This window comes from Leptonychotes weddellii, chromosome 11, assembly GCF_054177405.1.
Source record: "Leptonychotes weddellii isolate Sample4059 chromosome 11, ASM5417740v2, whole genome shotgun sequence".
NCBI classification, from domain to species: domain Eukaryota; kingdom Metazoa; phylum Chordata; class Mammalia; order Carnivora; family Phocidae; genus Leptonychotes; species Leptonychotes weddellii.
In genome coordinates, this window is record NC_138379.1 from 2,535,092 (window position 1) to 2,548,983 (window position 13,892).

Below are 13,892 nucleotides of genomic sequence, written 5' to 3' on the forward strand. Positions count from 1 at the left end.
CATCTGAAAGATCCTATTTCCAAAGAAGTCACATTCCACGTTTGGGGTGGACATGCATTTGGGGGAACGCTCTCCGGCCACCACACCCCCACACATATAGTCACCTGAGCACCCAGATGAGCACCGGGACCGAGACCCACCTACTGCCCCCGCTTGCGCTCCCAGCCCCTTCACCTGCCGGCCTCAAGCTAAGGCCTGAAGAGCAAGGCTCCCGGTGGGGGGTGGGGGGGAGGTTGTTCAGCCCCCAGAGGCAAAACTCACACACCCTGGGCCCTATGGATTTGGAAATGGGTCTCGTGCGTGTTGGCAGACGGAAGTCAGGGCCTGAGGGAGGGGCACCTGTCCTGACTTGCACAAGGCGCCAGGGTGGGGTGGCAGGCAGTGGTGGACCCTACATCCACAGCAGAGGGAAGCTCTGGGGCCAGGCTGAGGCTCTGAGAGGGGACCCCCTGAGGTCACCAACGGAAGAAATCTCTGAGCCCACAGTGTGCCAGCACTGTTCCAGGCCCCAAGGGGTGCGTGGCCAGCAGGACAGACAGCAGTGCCTCCCTCCTAGGTTTGTTATGTGAGAGACAGGATGGCTTGGGTGCTTCACATGGTGCCGGGCATGTTGTGAAGACGGGGCCGTAGGATCATCCCCACTCGCACTGATCAGTACGTCTCGGCACCTGCTGCTGACCGGTGGTGTTCTCAATAGTGGGGCAGGGGGAGCGGAGGAGGGAGGGAAGTTCTAGTGAGTGTCATTCAGCTTCGATAAACTCAGACATCCTGAGATCCTCTGACCGAGGAGAGTCAGTGTTGGGGCATTTGGGGAAAGGGGATAGTAAATGGGGAGCAGAAGCCGGGCTGGCTATTAAAGATAGGGAGGGAGGAGGACAAATACAGATGTAGCCTGGCCTTGGAGACAGGCACCTGGAACCAGATTGTGGTTGAGAAAGGATCTGGTCGGGGCAGGTGGAAACCACCGAACCATCGCCGGAGCGGCGAGGAGCAGGTCGGCAGCCCCAGCACAAAGGAGGACAAGACGGATGGCCTGGAATGGCCGGCCATGTGCTGGGACTCCAGCTTTAATAAAGAATAATGAGGCACGTGGCAGGGGGCGGGCGATCAGGAAATCCCGAAGAACTGGGACGTTAAGGGGAGACTCCTGGAAGCCCCCTGGAAACGCAGACCATCTGCAGCCTGGCGGCCGGGCTGACTTACGTCTCTGGAGGATTCGCCAACTTCCTGCGCCGACAGCTCTATCCAGATGCCGTGGGAAATGGCCCTGATAACTCAGGCAGAGGCATGGCAGGGAGCAGATGGAGGGGCGCATCCTGCACAGAAGAGGGACACACAGCCGGGGACAAAAGCCTGCTCTGTAAGACGGCTTCTTCCTTGGGGAACAGCTCACGGGCAGAAGTGAGTGCAAGCAACAGCGGCTTATGGGGAACAGAGCGTAGGGGCGTCTCTCCGGCTCTAGAGGAGTCTGACCTCTGAGCCCTGCCTGGGCCAGGAGGACTCCCGGGGTCGTGTGTGGTGGCCCAGTGGGAAGCACCAAGCATCCTGGGACGTGCAGGAGAGAGAAGGCTCAGTGACACTTGCTGATTTCAAGAGGAAGACGCATGCCGCTCAGCTAGACAAGCGGAACCGCAAACACTTTCCATTTCGGTCGCTTTTCCAGAACTGAAAGCCCATCAGTTGGCCACGTTGGCCACAGAGGCTGCAGGATGCGTTAGAAGATGCAGAGTCCTCGCCCCGCCATCGACTTGGTCAGGTGCAGGCCTTGGCCCAGTTTTCCCTTCTGTCAGTCAAAGGGGCCGGTCCACTTCGACAGCGAAGCTCCCATCTGTCTAACATCCTTTACTCCAGCAGGAGCTTTAGAGGGTTCCCACGTCCGCTGTGTCTATCTGTCCCCGCCACACAGCGCACGAGCTTTGCCACAGACCGAGGAGCAGCTGGGGTGTTTTCGGAGTCCTTGCGTGGTCGACAGCATACCAGTCTTGGCTGAGATCACGAAAACCACCTCTCGGTAGCCTCCACTTTCTGAACTGAGTCAATCTGAGATGAGGGGCTGTAATTAAATCTTCCCCTGGGAAATAGAAGGTGGTGCGGGGCCTCGGGTCTGTGTCACCAGGGCATCCTGAGTCCTTGCAGCTAATGAGCAGTCCTCGGAGAAGAAGGGGTCTGGATGAGGCTTTCCCGCCCAGAACAGAGCTTGCAGGCTGCTTGATTTATTGGAAAGTCTTAACATCCGATTCTGGTCATTTGCTCGGATCTTCTCATTGACAGGCAGCCTCCCCACCCTCTCTGCTCCAGCTCATGCTCTGCTCATGTTCCATGTCCGTTAGGAAGCTTCTGGCTGCAAAGAACAAGGACCCACTCACAGTGGCCGAGGTGTCCGTGGCAAGCCTGAAGGAGGGCACGTCTAGGAGCCGCTCCATGGCTCAGCGGCATCTCTGCAAGCCTCTTGGCCTCTCCCTCATGGCTGCACGTGCCCTCAGAGCAAATCCCAAGCAAGGATTTAGGGGAAGAAAAGGCAGTAGGAAGCCTCCCCTCTAAATCTCTCCCACAAGTAAAATCTTACCCAGAGGGCCCTGGAGACTTGCCCTCGAGTTTCATGGGCCTAAAGCACGTCCTGTGACCATCCATAATGGCAAGGGAGGCTGAGAGAGTAAGTCTCTGACTCCTCCTGCCGCCGTAGCGGGAAGCGACTGGGGGAAGCACCAGGAAGCGGGCACGTGGGAGGGACAGGGCTCTCCCGGAGGTGGTGGCTGCTGAAGTGGGCTTTGAGGAATGAATAGGAGTTTGACATACAGCAAGCATGCAGTGTGTTCCAAGAACAGCACGCTTCTGCCGTGCCCCAGAAGACCTTCTCATGGGGCAGATGGCCAACTAATTGAAATGGGGATTGGAAAGCATGGCCCCTACCTAACTAACCACGCTGTTGAACAGTAGAACGTTCACACACACGTTCAAGCCCCAATTCTTAGCTGCTGGGCCTCCTTAGCTTTGGCTCTGCTCGTGAGGAGGGGCATGTTTCTTTGTGTTTCAGGCAAGATTCTCCATATGATCTTTCTGAGTCTTTCTAGGGCATCTGACAGATGACCTCATTTCTAAAAAGTGTTTTCCTTAGGTCTTTTCTGAAGCTCAGATGTCGTGTCAAACTAGGTACTTGTATACAGTGATGTAAGTATGGCTTGTGTAGGAGGATTAAGACTTTTCCCGGCTTTTGTGATATGGGAGTTATTTTGAGGCACTCAAGTACACGTATCGTTTGTGTCAATTCAAGTGGCTTTAGAACATTTGGGCCAGGATTTTAGAGCCTATGGCCCCAGGACCAAATCTGACCCACTGCTGCTTGTTGTCAATAAAGTTTTATTGGAACACAGCCCCACCGGTTGATGTACATAGTGTCGTGACTGCCCTTGAGCCACAAGCAGCAGAGTGAGTAACTGTAACAGGAACCATAGAGCCTGCAAAGCTTGAAATATTTACTCTCTGGCCCTTTACAGAAGGAGTTTGACAACCCCTGATCTAGAATGTTTGCAGAGCCCCTTTCGAAGGACTTACGCAGGTGCTCCCCGTGAAAATGTGTCTATTTCAAACTCTGAGCAACTTTAGAACTGCCCCTTTGGTGAAGGCAACCTCTTCTATAAGCATTAGCCCTGGGAACAGAAACAAGATATTCTATGGGAAGAGATTGGTGGTCTGGGGGTGGACAGTAGCAATGGCCAGACCCTACCCTCCAGCCGGGGCCTGGTCTGGGTGTCTCATGCCCTCTCACCTCAGAGGTCAGTGCTGTCTGGTTGGCCAGGTGGGGCCCCAAGCCCCTCACCCAGCCCAAGTTCATCACCCCTCTCCAAAGCCAGGAGGGTCATGCCTACGTTCGGTCTGGCTCCCACGGAAGGACACAGCTTCCAGTGTTAGAGCTGTGGACAACGTCAGTCCACCGCTCCCTGAGGGACTTGGGAATGGTTTGCCCATAGCCCACTCAGCGTGGTCTTTCTGGGTGAGTTTCAAGACCAACAGATGGGGCAGGCCTGGCCTCTCGCTGTAATTACCACAGGAAGAAAAGTCATAAACAGCCCCCTTCCGCACTCCTAGCGAAATGTCAGGCGGTTGTACTGTTCCCCTGACTTTTTGTTTTTTAAAAAAATATTCAGTTCAGGACCAAAGGCAAAGGTTTACAAGTTGGACTTGCTACTGGCTGAGCCGTGTGGCCCTAGGCAGACCGTCCCCCTCCAGCTTCATGGACTCTCCACCATGAATGATCCCACTGCCCGCCGGGCCAGGAGGGGGGCAGAGGTAGACTGTGGGAGAAGGTTTCATGGAGCTGTGGGTGCCGTGCCCTCCTGCAGGCAGTGATGGAGGGGGGCACCCAGCTCCTCCCAGCTTGGCCAGGTCCAGCCTGGTTTTATTTTTATTATTTTTTTATTTTTTAAAGATTTTATTTATTTATTTGAGAGAGAGAGACACAGCGAGAGAGGGAACACAAGCAGGGGGAGTGGGAGAGGGAGAAGCAGGCTTCCCGCAGAGCAGGGAGCCCGATGTGGGACTCGATCCCAGGACCCTGGGATCATGACCCGAGCCGAAGGCAGACGCTTAACGACTGAGCCACCCAGGCGCCCCCTCAGCCTGGTTTTAAAAACCGAAAGCTCCCTGTGTCCTGGGCTGCCCAGAGCACTGGGTCACCCCATCTGCTCGCAGATCGTACGTGAGAGTCCCGGGTTCAGGCTTCGTTCTGAGTCAGGAAGCGTCAAGTGCCTACTGGAATATTCTGATTTTCCATCTTACAGACAGGAAAACCCAAGCCCAGTGTGGGCGAGGGTCCTGTCCAAGGCCCCACTTCCAGCTGGGGTCCCCACCTGAGCCTTTCCCATTCCAAGGCGGCCGTCTTCCCTCTTAGACCCCATCTCCTTTCCTCTCTGCAGGGAGCGATGACCACCTCCCGTCGTTATTTTGTTCGCATTTCGGCTGTGTCTTTGTCTTCTGCACCAGCCGCTCTTGGCAGGTAACGTGCCTGCTAGTACTTAGGAAATGCTTTTGGGTGATATATTACAAAGTAATGAGACAATTTAATTTGAATCAAGTTCTTTGCACATTATTGTTTCTATTAGGAAAAACTTGTATTGCTTATCACGTTAGCGATGAGGAGGAACACCAGGCAGGGTGTTTTCATAATCGCCGATCTGGAGCCACAGATCCTCCTCTATGAGTGCATCTCTGCTGAGTGGGTGTGTGGGCTCCATGGGGACGGAGCCCATGTCCTCACCGGTGCCCCGTGAGATGCCGCCTCCCTGCCCGTGGAGCAAGATGGGCTCTCAGGAGCCAGGAGCAGCGTCAGTTGTGAATGAATTGCCACACTCCTAACTTCCTGCACGTGACGTAAGAGGCCGTGCACAGGCTGTGTCTCAGAACACCAAGATGGCACCGAACGTGGGCTTCATCTCGCCCGGGAATTATGGCAGCCTCCTGCTTGCGTGGGGCGGGGGAGGCAAGAGGGCAACACCAGGTACTCCCCGGCCAGGAAGCAGGAAGCAGGAAGCAGGATGCAGGGAGTGGCAGCAAGCGTGGACAAGGGCGGAGAGGCAGCAGCTTAGCGGCAAGTGACAGATGACTCGGGGAACACCGCCCCCCCCCCCGCTTGCTTGCGGCTGCCAGGCCTTCCCAGGGATGAGCCCCGGCTCTGCCCCTGCCCGCCCATGGAGCGGCCCTCTGTGCCGCCCTAGAGCCAGCACCACCGCGGTGATCTGGGCCGCCTGCCCGCGCCTGGCATCTCTGTGCAGCTGGGACACCTGTTGAGACCACAGGCACCCCCCTCAGCGGAGCTGACGGGCTCTCTGTGTAGCCTCATCCTTCCTGATTGGCAGAGCCTGGAAATTTCTAGGACAGCCACTGTCATTCCCGATCCCTGGAGGTCCCTCTTTCTAATAGTGTCCCAGTTCCTGCCTGCATCAAGCTGTCACCGAAATGTGTTCACCAGGGGAGTGACCGAGACGAGGCTTCTCTCGGATTTCTGTTTCACTGCCCTGGAGAGGGCGGGGACGCCCCCACAACCGCTCCTTGCGATAAATGCACCAGCCTCCCTAACGGGAGTCCTCCCAGGGCCCCCACCACTGCTCCAGCGGTCCCAGCCCAGACCCGCCACCGTATGCACAGCCCACGTGCGGTGGACCTCGCTGGGGAAAAGCTCTGCAGTGATCTGGGGAATTTTGCCTTTGAACCCGTGTGCCTGTGAGTAGCTCCTTGCGGTAATTCCCCTGAGGCTCCTGCGAATTCTTTGCCCTCAGCCACATACCCAAAAATTCTTTCAAACTGAGAAGATCCGACTTGCCCGTGGTTTTTGCGTGCAGTGATATGTTTGTGGATACAAAACTTGATGAGTAATGAGGTTGATCCCACGTTAGATTTCAGAGACACTTAATTAAGCACGGACCGATTTGCATGTGGCTGCTGGCTCTTCAGATTTCACGGCCGGTGGATTTTGTTTTCCAGGTCACAAGCATGTCTGTGGGACCTCACAAAGCGTTGAGGCCACCAGGGGCTGGGTTGTAGGGCCTGATTGCTGAAACGTCCCTGCTGCCTCCCAGCCGGCAGCTCTGCACCCCTCCCCGCCGTTCCCGCAGCCCCGAAGGGGGTCAGCCCGCCCGACTCACGGCATGTCCCCCTGTCTGTGTGTGCCCACTCCTGCTGACTCCGGGCACAGCGCCCTCCCGCCTTGGTGCCTCGTCTGACATCCGGTTCACGCTGGTGGCTTGGGACAGGTGTGACCAGCAGCACCAGCAGATGACCCTGGGCATGAATCGTGGAACGTGGTTGTCGGACATTCCTGTCACTGTGCAAGTCACCCCTGGGTCAATCCAGCACGACGCAGGCCTGGCCACAAAGGGCTAGTGGAAGAAGGTGGAACTGTGGTGTTCTCTCGTTGTAGCCTTCTTGGGTGACACTGGGGACGAGCAGGGGCTGCCCCGGGCCTGCACCCCAGCCTCTCGCCGCCCAGCTGCATTCCCTGGACCTGGCCCTGGGTGGGCAGGCAGCTGACACCCAGGGCCCTGTGTGATTGGCCTCTCTCTGGTGTGCCTCCAAACGTTTATCATGTAGTCCCACCTCCTTCTGGAATGTTCTCCTCTTCCTCTTACCTCTCTAGCCTTGTGACCCATTCACGCCTGCTCCTGTGTCAGCCCGCCTCCTACAGGAAGTCCCCCAGCCTGGTTCTCACAACACCGTATCCTGCACACTCCTGTGACTGTCGGAGTTAATACTTGTCTTCCCGCTTGCCCATTGTAAGAGCTTCCCGAGGCTTCTGTAACAAATGACCATGGGCTGAGGATACAGAAATGCATTCTCCCCAGTTCTGGAGGCTGGAAGTCTGAGCTCACGGTGTCGGCAGGGCTGTGTCCCTCCAAGGGGGAGGGGGGGTCCTACTACAGCTCTTCCAGCTTCCAGCGTTTGCCAGAAATCCTTGGTGTTCCTTGGTCTGTGGCTGCATCCCTCCAATCTCTGCCTCTGTCTGTCTTCACCTGGCTTCTCTGACCCAGGTGCCTCTGTGCCCCAAATCTCCCTCTCTTTTCCCTTAAAAGGACCGGTTGTTGGTTTTAGGGCCCTCACTAAATCCAGGGGGGGATCTCATCTTGAGATCCTTAACTAAACACATTTGCGAAGACCCTGTCTCCAAACAAGGGCACATGTCCTGGGCCCGGGAAGTTAGGATTTGAGCACATCTTCTGCGGGGCCGCCATTCAACACACCACACCTGACGTCTCCGTAAGGGCCAGACTGGGCCTGGTTTGGTCTCCGCAAAGTGCCAAGTATCCAGTCCATCCCCTGGCACTTAGTAGGTACTCAGTGAGTTATGGCTGCATTCGTATACTAATGAATGTAGCTTAGCCCCTGGTCCTGGCTGCTCCTGAACTTCATTCAGCCCTACACCAAAACCCAGTCCCGGTGGAGCAGGGAAGAAATGTAGCTATCTGACCTGATGGTCCCATCCTAGCCCAGGTCCGGAGGGCTCTGGGTGAAGCCATCTGGTCTACCCCAACAGTCCTGTGCTTGAGGTTAAAATGCGCGCCGTGATCCTCCCCTGCGTGCTCGCACATCTCAACCACCCCAGGCCTGGCTTCCTGTGACTCTCCCTCCTCCGGGATCAGGCGCCGCTGCCAAGGGAGCTTGTTCGGGACTGACAAATCCTAAATACGCTAGCAGACATCCTTGGCACCTGCTTCCTCCCGGACCAGGTGAACGGCTGCCTCTCCTGTAGGTCTGTGGCAGGACCCGCTGGGAGAAAGTGGACCTTGGGCCACAGTTGAAGCCACTTGATGCCTGGACACCTGTGGTCTTGTGGGTCAGATGCCAGGAGGAGTATGTTCGGGCCCGCCAGTGGCGTGGGGACTCGGGGCCCACTGTGTGGCCAGCCCTGATTTCCATGATCCTCTTGTCTTGTTCCAAGTGAGTTCAGTAAACTCTACTGTGGTGGGCAGTGGGACTGCTGGGTGAGTGAGAACGCGGAAACCTTTCGTGGTCTCTGACACGTGGCTCCCAGGAGAGCTTTGAAATGGAGCCGTCTCCCAGTGTTGATGTGGGTCTCTGTGGATACCTCTTACATTCTTCAAGGCAGCCAGTGGCCTATATTCCATCTTTGTACGAACTAGAAAAAGTTGCTTGCCCTTTCCTCAAGGCACTTTACTTCCATCTGTGCCCAAATAACCATAATGAATACAGGGTTCTGTGATGGCCATCACGTAAATGGTACCCTCTGTAGTCACACTGGGCGCAGCCGGCACAGCTGTACTTGCTGGGGCTAGATGCCCGCCCCTTTGCCTTCTGCAGCTCCTGCTACAGGAAACTGGCAAAGAAGGGGATGTTTTGTGTTCATTAAAGTGCCTTCCCACCCTATTCAGAAAACACATTTGAAGATGGCACGTCTAGGTAACGTTTTTTTTGTGTAGCCAACAAACCCAGGTAGAATCTCACCAAGAATAGGCATTGTGCCACTTAGGGAGATTCAGAGAGGAACAAAGCATTGATGTTTGCTCCCAAGAAGCCCACAGTTGATGGGTTAGTGGGTGAGAAGGGTCCCCTCAGAGGCTTTGGCCCGGCTCGAAGGCACCCTTGGGGAGAGAATGTGTGACATTGACTGTCGTTGGGAGGATTTGGGATGGCTTCGCCTAGGGCAGAGAGCCTGTGAGTGACCAGTGGTGGGGAGGGCATGGCAGGCAAAGGGAACACAGAGCACAAGGCAGTGAGGCGTGAAGGGCCCATGTATGAGCACTTGGGTAAAAGACAAGGCCAACGGTAGAGCGTTTCAGGGAGTGAAAACGAGCCGGGGGGACCCTGCAGGAAGGCGGGCAGTGACTGGAGTCCGGGGCAGGGGGCAGATGCAAAGCAGGGGTGTAGGGTGGTCACTAGGGCTGGGCTGCTGGTTTCACCAGGCTGTGTCCCCAGGGACCAGGTGGCACCAAGTTCAGCAGCGTGGGGCCCACGTGGGCACCAAGGCAGTGTCCCGGTGAAGGCAGCTCCCATGCGTTTGGGATGCATCTGGGGAGCAGGGCTGCTGGTGCGCGGCCAGGCTGGCCGGACTGAGGCCTCATGGCTTCTGGTTTCTGGGGCTTCAGCCCAGCTCCCGAGGCAGCTTGCAGAAGCCGCGTCCGCCTGCCACAGCTTCCGCGTGTGGCCATGGCTGTCATCCTGAGACAGCTTTTAGATTCATAAACCAGCTTAAGGAGCCCTCTGAGAGTTTCTCATCTCCAAGCAGGTTCCTCCCAAAGGCCCGGGGGTGGGAATGCCCAGTCTGATTTGTGGGGGTAGAGGGAACTCTGCGCATTTGTGCCGTTCGGATGAAACTAGACGTGAGCTCCTGTTTCAAGGGAACGACGCTTGCATTTGGATCTCCCGCTGCTTTTCACGGTTTGCTACAAAGACCGTCCGCTTCTAATGGCCTGGGACTTCCCTCCCGCTTGTGTCTCAGGCTGCCTGGGCCCAGCCCACCGCCTGCAGTAGGCACTCCATGATGCTGAGCTGCTCCTGCCCTCTGGATGCGACCCAGGATCCAGGGATTGTCCCAGTTGGAGGCGTGTTCACTGAGACCCTTCACTGGCTGGCGGTGTTCCTTCGCCGCCTCCCCTGACACACCCAAGCTCGACCCCTACCTTGTGTTCACGCCCGTTCTGCTGCAGCCCACGGACGTGATGGGTGCATGGCACCCTTTGCTGGGCACTGCGGGCGTCTGGGGTGATGCCGTCCAGGAGCCCTGTCTCCCAAGGGATTGGGCACGAGACGGCCATTTCCCCGTTAGGGGGCCTTGTTCCAGTTGCCCCCCAAAGTGCCTGCCCGACAAATATCACTGCCTCTACTTCGCAGGTGGGGACACTGAGGCTCTGAGCAGCTGAGTTGGTAAATGCCTGAGGTGGGATTCAAACCCAGGTCTGTCTGTGAATAAAAATAAGACGGGGTCATGAGGGGCAGGGGCCGGGGGCTGCTTAGATCCTGAAGTAAAGCAGGATGGAAGAGACCGGAATCCTTCTTCGTATCGGAGACTAAGGAGTTTGGCGCTTGCTCAGCAAGCAGGACGCAGCCACACGGATTGGGGGCAAGATGGTGGCAGCCCCGAGTGGGAGTCAGGACATGCTTTGGCGAGGGAGGAGTCGCTGGGAGGACTCAGAGGGCTCAGAGAGGGGCTCCGTCGTTAGCCCGGGAGGGGTCCCGGGGAGGAGGAGGAGGAGGGGCGTTGGCACGTGCAAACCCTCTCTGAGCAGGGTCGCCGTTACTAACACGTGCTGCATGCCTGGGCTGCTGTAGGTTACTTCGTCAACTCCTCCTCGGCCCGCAGGGCGTGTTTTGCTCCTCATCCCATTTTGCAGAGTGGGACACTGAGGCTGTGAAGGTCAGAGTGACCTTGGGTCAGAGCACAGCTGGGATCGGAGCCGAGTTCCCTGCAATGCCGGTGCCACCCCTCGCCGCCCCCCACAGCAGACCACCCCCGTGCGGTCACCGGGGTGCTGTTGAGCTGGCCCCAACAAGCTCCCCATCGTGGGGGGACATCGGGGAGGAAACGTACGGTCACCTGCAAGCCGCACGAAGCCTGAGGCGGCATTTGGTCCTGCCGGCAGAGTCAGCCCGTGGTAGGGTCGCCGCCTGGAATGCAAGACAGGTGGTGGGTGTCAGGGGCCGCTTGTGCCCCCGGGGGAGATAGGGCTCAGGACCCGCAGGGCAGTCATCGTCTTTCTGGGGCTTCGGGGGCTGCTGGCCAGCAGCTACTCATGCAGAGGGCGAAAGTGGGGTGCAGCGGCCAGGGCCCTCACGAGCCTTCCCCTAGAGAAGCGGGTCGCAGGGCTGGCACCTGCTCGGTGCCCGAGGGAGCCACCGGGCCAGGACCCTCCCCCTTGAGGAGTTCAGTGGGAAGCGAGGCAGGTGGGAAGGCAGGCCAGGTCTGCGTCCTGGTTGGGGGAGGCTTCCTGGAGACAGGAAGGTGGTCAGCCGGGCACAGGGTCCGCTCACTACAGAGCTTCCACCTGCCCCCAGTTCCTCCTGCCTTGTGGTTCCCCAGGTCCTGGCTAACCGCCAGCCTTTTGCTATTTCTGAGGGCAGCTGATGGCTCCCTGGGGCTCCCTTGGCCCACCACACCGTCCTGGGAGTTGCCCCATCTGACCTCACAGTTGCCCCATGGCTTCTTGCCGCCTTGCAAGGCGAGGGCGAGGTTTAGAGGTTTTAGGGAGCCCCATCACCTACTAAAGGCCAGGCCAGCCGTGTGACCCTGGGGCTCCCTGTGCCCAGGGTAGCAGGCAGAGCAAGAGCACCGGGACAGAACCCCTCCTCGAGTCTTAGACCACCCTAGACCCGTCATCCCCAATTGCATGGGCGGTCGGCTGTGAAAGTAAGTGTCTGCACTCTGCCAGCCCTTTCTTGGAAGACAGGGTCACCCTGGCAAGTTCTGTTGCATGCTTGTCCGCCGCAAGGGCAGGAGCTCGGGACTGGGTCAGGACCTGCGTGCATTCTCCAGCTGTGTCCCCCAGCCTCTCTGAGGCTCCCCTGCCTCATCTGCATGCTGGGAAACTCTCAGCAGCCCATCGCTCTGTCCAAGCACCCCTGTCCCTTGTCCTCCTGGGGCCTGATCTGGGTTGGCTGAACTGCTCCCAGTTGGCTGCATGCTGGGGCCCTGCGCTCCCTGCAGGCTGTGAGTCCAGTGCTGGACAAAGCTGACCTTCAGTTGTCTGTGACTTCGAGCCTGTCCGCACGTTGCTCCCACTGTTTGCTAGCTGCGTCCCCCAGTCTCCCGCTCCAAGCCAGGGGCCTGCTGAATTCCTCAGGACCCCGGGCATGCAGCCCTCTCTTGGCCAGCCCCTTAGGACCCTGGAGAAAGCCTCTCCACATAGCATCCTGCCCCTCCTCCTTCCCTGCGCAGTGGCCTGGCCTTCCAGCTGCCGACTTACTTCCGGGGCAGCAGCGAGTCCTGGGGGGAGGCTGCCCCTGGAAGGTGGGGAGGGAGGGCCACCGTTCAGCCCCGGCCGTGTGGCCCGCCAGGAAGTCCACTTCCGTCCCGCGCCCCCGGGTGCCTCCAGGGGTGGACAGTTAACGTGGCAAAGCGCCCTTACTGTAAATGATGGGAGGCTTTGGCAGCTGAAGCAAAGTTGGAGCTTTTGGGTTTCTTTCCTTTAAAAAAAAAAAAATGCTGTGCCAAGAGGCAGGCGGTGTGGCTTTAGGCCGTCTGTCCAAGGGGATAGCCCCCAAGCCCCCTGCTCCCTGTCCCTACGGCTCATCATCCCCTAAAGGAGACCATGCCGTTCAACACCATGGCTTTGGTGTCGCTGGAGTGACCTGCCTCCTCCTGCTAGGAGCCCCCCCGCCCCGGCAGCGCCCCGGCCGCCCCCTCCGCCAGCCTGCGGTTTCTCTGTGCCGGATGACGCCGTGCAGAGGCTGCCGTGGCATTGTGGGCTCCCTGGTGGTTGTCGGGACACCACATTCATTCGGGCCGGGAGGGAGGGGTCGCTGCCGCTCGGCGCCGGCTCGTGCGGAGAGCAAATAGAATTTGATTTTTGAAAACCCCTTCAGGAAGAAGAAGAAGGAGGAAAAAAAAACCAAAAACCTGCTGCCTCATTTCTCCTCTGGCTGATTTCAGCGGGCTCCCCTGGAAGATGCATCAGCCTGGGTGCCCTGACTCTGCTGCGCCTGGTGGCTCTGGGCCACTTACTTTCTTTGCCTCTGGGTGCCCGGAGCCAGCCCGCGCTGCCATGGCTCGGTGGCCTCCCCACCATGCCTGACTCCTTCCTCCCGCTCGCTCGCTCGGCTCCGCTCCGGCTCTGCCTCTGCCGGCCCCCCCCTCCGAGCCCCATTGTGCCGAGCCCGCCTATCCCGTTCGCCGGCCCCCCCAGCTGCCTCCGCTCCTCCTGCTCCCTGTGCTGCTTAGTTTCCTCCATGCTGCCTGGATCCGGCGAGCAGGGTGATTAATTGGCTATGATGATGAACGTCCCCGGCGGAGGATCAGCCACGGTGATGATGACGGGTTACAATAATGGTCGCTATCCCCGGAATTCTCTCTACAGTGACTGCATTATCGAGGAGAAGACAGTGGTCCTGCAGAAGAAGGACAATGAGGGTTTTGGATTCGTGCTCCGAGGGGCGAAAGGTAAGAGCGGCTGCTCCCAGTCTGGGTGCATTCCCATGTTGTGTGAGTGTGAGTGAGTGTGTGTGTGTGTGTGTGTGTGTGTGCACACCGTATGAAAATGCTCCCCGGCTCAGAAAGAAGCCTTCTTCCTGGGGGCACTTGGTTGCTAGACAACCATGTTCTTTAACATATTCTGCCGTACTCAGAAAACATCGGGGCTTCCTTTAGGAATATTTTCAATTTTCTGTACACAGTATTGCTCTGAACGAGCTCTCGCTGTCTCTCTCTCCCTCCCCCCACTCGTTTTTTTGTT

The 13,892-nt window shown here is 57.9% G+C and overlaps 1 protein-coding gene across 1 annotated transcript in view; it reads left to right on the plus strand.

The window, feature by feature from the left end:
• Positions 1-13,892, plus strand: part of SHANK2 (SH3 and multiple ankyrin repeat domains 2) — a 457,214-nt gene that overhangs the window by 299,231 nt on the left and 144,091 nt on the right. Inside the window, exon 17 of the mRNA XM_081798461.1 lies at positions 13,518-13,600. Coding sequence (XP_081654587.1) covers positions 13,518-13,600 — 83 coding nt within the window. The remainder of the gene's footprint in view (positions 1-13,517; positions 13,601-13,892) is intronic.